This window comes from Orycteropus afer, unplaced genomic scaffold, assembly GCF_000298275.1.
Source record: "Orycteropus afer afer isolate SDZICR_OR568_19922 unplaced genomic scaffold, OryAfe1.0 scaffold00039, whole genome shotgun sequence".
NCBI lineage: Eukaryota > Metazoa > Chordata > Mammalia > Tubulidentata > Orycteropodidae > Orycteropus > Orycteropus afer.
The window spans coordinates 16,180,457-16,185,756 of record NW_006921626.1 but is presented as its reverse complement, the minus strand read 5'-3'; the positions used below and the strand labels follow the sequence as shown (position 1 = coordinate 16,185,756).

The window sequence follows — 5,300 nt, the reverse complement described above, 5'->3', positions numbered from 1 at the left end:
ATTCTTGAAAAATGTAAAAAATATATATTTTATGGTAACTTTTTCTCAAAATATATGTACATGTGTGAAATGGAAGACGCTTCAGTTAAGTGAGGTTACTGGTGTGTTGGATGTGTAATTCAGCACCAGCATTGCAGTGTCAGTTGTTTAAATAACAAGTGGTTTGTTTTTAAAACCACACCTTTTAGAATTTAGGTTCAAAGAATAATCGTAAAAAATAGTAATAATAATTTAAAAGAAAACCAGTAGCAGTTGAAGCCAACATGTCTGGAGAAGTGCGTTTGAGGCAGTTGGAGCAGTTTATTTTGGATGGGCCGGCTCAAACCAATGGGCAGTGCTTCAGCGTGGAGACCTTACTGGATATACTCATCTGCCTTTATGATGAATGCAGTAATTCTCCATTGAGAAGAGAGAAGAACATTCTTGAATACCTAGAATGGGGTAAGTTTGTATTTTTGGAAAAACCCTCTTAATTTGATCTTTAGCTGAACATTGTGATTTAATTGTTAGAGTTACCATAACTTCTACTCTAATGAGTATAAATAGGTAAGAGTACAGTAACAGAATAGACACCAGTTACCCAAGATTTTCTTCTAGTTTGGTAAATAACTTCCCAAGAGTAAACCATACTACTCAAGTGTTGCCTAGCTAATGTGGGACTTAGGACGGAGCTTAGGTTTTTAAGTCAGCAGTAAGAGATTTTGAATAAAATCTGTGCTGGGCAAAATGGATTATTGCATTAGTTCCCTAATGCATGGCCATCTAACAGACGTTCATTTGAAAGGTATTTATTGGTGGAAACATTCCTTCCCAGACTTTGGATATCACTCTAAATGGGAGGAGATATTAAAATACCTGTGTTTATCTTGGGTCAACAGGAACCTGAAGGTGATCAGTGGGTTTTATTTCATTTCTATGTAGTTTAAGCAAAGGGAACTACTAAATATGAACTTTAAAAACTTGTCATGTTTGTAAGATAAAATGACAGAGGGTTTTAAAATTTTGTACTGTAGTAGTTGGTGGAGAAGGTTTGGGAGCAGCCCCAGTCTGAGAGTTAGATTTTTATCTAAATCAGTTAGATGTTTTATCTTCATTCTTCTAAATAGAGATGTGTTTTAGGACATGTGCTGTAGTGCAGTAGATCAGTGATGAGAGCAAAGGTCCATGTGACCTTCAAGGTTAAAAGCTTGGCTTGGGTTCTTGTGCTGCTTCTGTTGGAAACTGAGCCCACTGGAACATGCAGTGATTCCCTGTTAGAAAAAATATATATACATCATCATCCAGACCTGTATTAGAACATTGGCTTTTGAAGGATATTGCCCAAATAGGTATTTTGTACCTTTGTATTACTAATCATTTTAGTTTGTTTGAAATGGTTTATACTAAAATATCTTTGTCCCCAAGCTTTATTTTCCTGGTGATTTTTTTTGTAATGGATTTAAAATTTCTTAAAAATTAGTTTTTCGGCTAAGTCATGGATTCAAGATTGTCAGCATATAACAACTTTCATGATTTATGGTTTGCCTGTGTCAGAAAATTTCTGGCAACTTGATGTCATAAGGTTTTAAAAAATATATACCTATGAATAGGATGATTTTAAAAAACAGATTATCAGTCTCATACTGGGAATTTAAGAAATCCAAACTATTCTTCAGGTAACTTTTCTCTTAAGAGTGAGATGATTTTGACTTTTGTATTGGTTTTGCGAATATATGTATTTTATTTTATTCACAAGATAAAAATATTTTATAAAGCATACACAATTTTACATCTTATATTTCATAAATTTATAAATTTTGTAATATTTTCTTTTGAAGACTTGAAAGGTTTTGGTACTTTTAGAGTTGGAACTTGAGTTCTTGAGTTAGGGTTCCATAACGATAATCTAGGATTATGATTGTCTTTTAATATCTATGCTTTCTCAGTTAAAAAATGGTGGAATAATTCTTTGGATGTACCACTAGTAAATGTAATTTTAAAGTTATGATAAAAGTGAAAACCTTATCCTCTGTTACCTTCTGATTATTATAGTTTACATAGTATATTTATGCTATGAGATATTTTGCTATATTACTAAAATACAGTATTAAATGTGTTTTCTTGGATTCTGTTTTATTTCTTTAATAGCATACTTGTATTTAAGATTAAATAAGCCAAAAGTCAAAATAAGTATTTGGTCTAATACATTTTGTTTTTATTAATGTATTTTAAATGATTTCTTTTAACTTACTGTGATTTGGGTCAACGTTTACAGAGTGAATTGTTTTCAGTTCAACAATTCATACACGTTTTGTTTTGTGACATTGACTGCAGTCCCCATAATGTAACAGCACTCTCCCCCTTCCTCTCTGTGTTTACTGGTCCCATTCTTATTTCCTATCCTTTCCTGCCTTTTAGGCTTTATCCCTGGGCAGATGCTGCCCTTTTGATTTCGTTTGGTTGGCTATTCTAGGGTGTTATTGTTCACCTTAGAGAGCTCTGGTAGCCTAGTGCCTAAGGCACTTGACTGCCAACCAGAGGGCTGGTGGTTCAAACTCACCAGCCACTCCTCGAAAGGAAGGTTGGGCAATCTATTTCCGTAGTGATACTGCGTCGGAAACACAAGGAGGGGTCGCTATGAGTCGGGTCGGACTCAATGGCACATAACAACAACAAGAGTTGTTAACCTTATAGAACTGTCTGTTGTTTGGCTTAGAGTAGAGCCATGGGGGTGAGTTAGATTTCAGACTTGAAGGGTATCAAAGGGCTACAGTTTCAGGGGTTGTACTAGTCTTTATCAGAGCAGTAAGGCTGGTTTCTATGATTTTGAGTTTTGCTCCACAATTTTCTCCCACTCCATCCAGGACCTTCTGTTGTGATCCCTTCTAGAATGGTAAGCAGTGGTAGCTGGACACCATCTAGTTCTTCTGGTCGTGGAGGCTGTGGTTCGCAATTAGACCTTTGGACTAATTGTTTCCTAGAGTCTTTGATTTCCTTCACTCTTCTTTGCTCTGAATGGGGAGAGACCAATGGTTGCACCTTAGATGGCTGCTTACAAGCTATTAAGACCTCACTCACTACTCATTGAAGTAGGATGCAGAACATTGTCTTTGTGGACTGACTATATTATTCCAGTTGACCTAAGTGTCCCTTGAGACTATCTATGGTTCTGAGCCCCCAGGAACACTAACTCATTCCCTCAAGGTTTTTGGTTATGACTAAGAAGTTTTTGTAACTCTGCCCCCACCCCCGTGCTCTAGTATATTTATGGATATATTTGCAGCATAGGTAAATACGTAAGACGAATTATCCTCTGTCAAACCTGTGTACATTCATAACTGTAGTCCCATTCACCTTCCTACCCCTTTTCAGTTTATGTATCTATGTATGTGTCCATTGATAGATTATTATTATTATTGTTTTTACAGGATTGATTACAGTATTACTTTTGTTGCCTTTAACCCTTGTGCTCCTCCCAGAGTGCTCCTTTACCTTGATCATTTTGTGCTGCTGTCCCCCTTGTTGTATATTGCCTCATTTTAAACAATTTCAAATCAGGGCCTTCCTATAATTTAAAGTAAATCTTTCGTATTTTGTCTTTTTAGTTATCTGATATGTAACAAAAATGTATAGTCTCTTAAGTAAACTCTTACTATGTTTTTTAGTAAAAAAGAACAAGAAAATAGAATTTTTAAGGAACTATTTTGTATACGTAGGGGCTAGGCGATGTCAAGCCTGAGGACATTTTTAAGTTGGAGTATGAGGGAGCTCTGGTAACATAGTGGCTAAGGCACTTGACTGTTAACCAGAAGACTGGCGGTTCAAACCCACCAGCCACTCCTCGGAAGGAAGATGGGGCAATCTACTTCCGTAGTGATACTGCCTCGGAAACCCAAGGAGGGGTTGCTGTGAGTCGGGTCTGACTCTCGACGGCACATAACAACAACAACAACATCATGAGGTCTTGAAAGTAGGAGTTATCAACCTACAGAAGTTTAGTTTAGGAATAAGAAAAGGTTAAGAATGGAAATGCTGTCAAGAGATATATATCATGAGTAGTATTGTTTCCTACCTTTAAGTTAATGATTTTAGGTTATTTAACAATACTATTCATTTAAATATAAAATAAATCATGTATGAATTGGTAACTGCATTTTGGGAAAATGCCCACTTTTTTTCTCATCACTTAACATTATGTAAAAAATTAAGATTAAGGATGTTTCTAGATTGTGAATTGATCTCAGTTTAATTTTTCAAGCATTCTTCTTTTTTTTTTTTTTTTTTGGGGGGGGGTCTGTGATGGAAATTTACAGGGATTGTGAAGAGGGTTGGTTACACCTTACCTTAGAGTCACTTCACCGTGCTTCACAAGGGCTCCTTGTTGTGGGAGTTTGATATTTAGCTTTACCTTAAATGATCTATTTTTTTTTAGTTTGATTTTTAAAAGACTCAATATTTACAACAAGAGAGCAGTACTAGTTAAATACTCTGTATTATATGCTGTATATTTGTGTTTGGTTATTTATACTAATGAAAATGCCATCTGGAAGTACCTTATTTTTGTGCAGATGTTGTTGTTGTTGTTTGCTGTCCAGTCAGACCTGACTCATAGTGACCCCTCCTTGGGTTTCCCAGGCAGTATCACTACGGAAGTAGATTGCCCCATAGGCTGCTTTAAAAAATGAAGTCAGGCAAGATTCTTACACTCTGTATTGCTTTTTTCCTGTTAATTTCATTTTGTTCCTATTGTGGTCCATTTCACAATTGATGTCTTGTTCATGCCAGTATCATGACAGTGCGGAGACTGACAATTCAAAATAAGCTATTTTTCATTAACAAGAAAGAAATGGTGCTGATGATGCCTTTAGAGAGGAAATAAATAAACAGGAGAGAGGAAGAGGGAATTAAGCCAGTGAACACTAGAGTAAGGGCATAAAAGTGCTTTAAGGCCATAGATCACTTTTAAATTTAGTAACAGTATTTTTCAGTTGTAGCCCATAAAATTTCAAAGGCTATGTTTTGCCGTTGTTGTTTCTTGACAAATAAATTATTATGGTTTATGTGTTTGTTTATAAATAATAGTTTTGATGCCACTAGTATATCTAGAATAAAAATACATTAGCGTAAAAGTAGCTATTACATTATAAAAAAATTTGCTAGCAATGACTAGCAAATGAGTATAATATTCACAGAATTGGCTACCCTATGCACTTCATGTGTAGCCACCATCCATCCGTCTGTGGAGGCTTGTGTGTTACTCTGATGTTCAACAGGTTTTCAGCAGAGCTTCCAGACTAAGATAGACTAAGAAGAAAAGCCTG

At 35.6% G+C, this 5,300-nt stretch overlaps 1 protein-coding gene across 1 annotated transcript in view; it reads left to right on the top strand.

Moving 5' to 3' along the window:
* The first annotated feature begins 263 nt into the window (after positions 1-263).
* Positions 264-5,300, top strand: part of CDC42BPA (CDC42 binding protein kinase alpha) — a 774,086-nt gene continuing 769,049 nt past the window's right edge. Inside the window, exon 1 of the mRNA XM_007936985.2 lies at positions 264-441. Within this exon, the coding sequence (XP_007935176.1) occupies positions 264-441 (178 nt within the window). The remainder of the gene's footprint in view (positions 442-5,300) is intronic.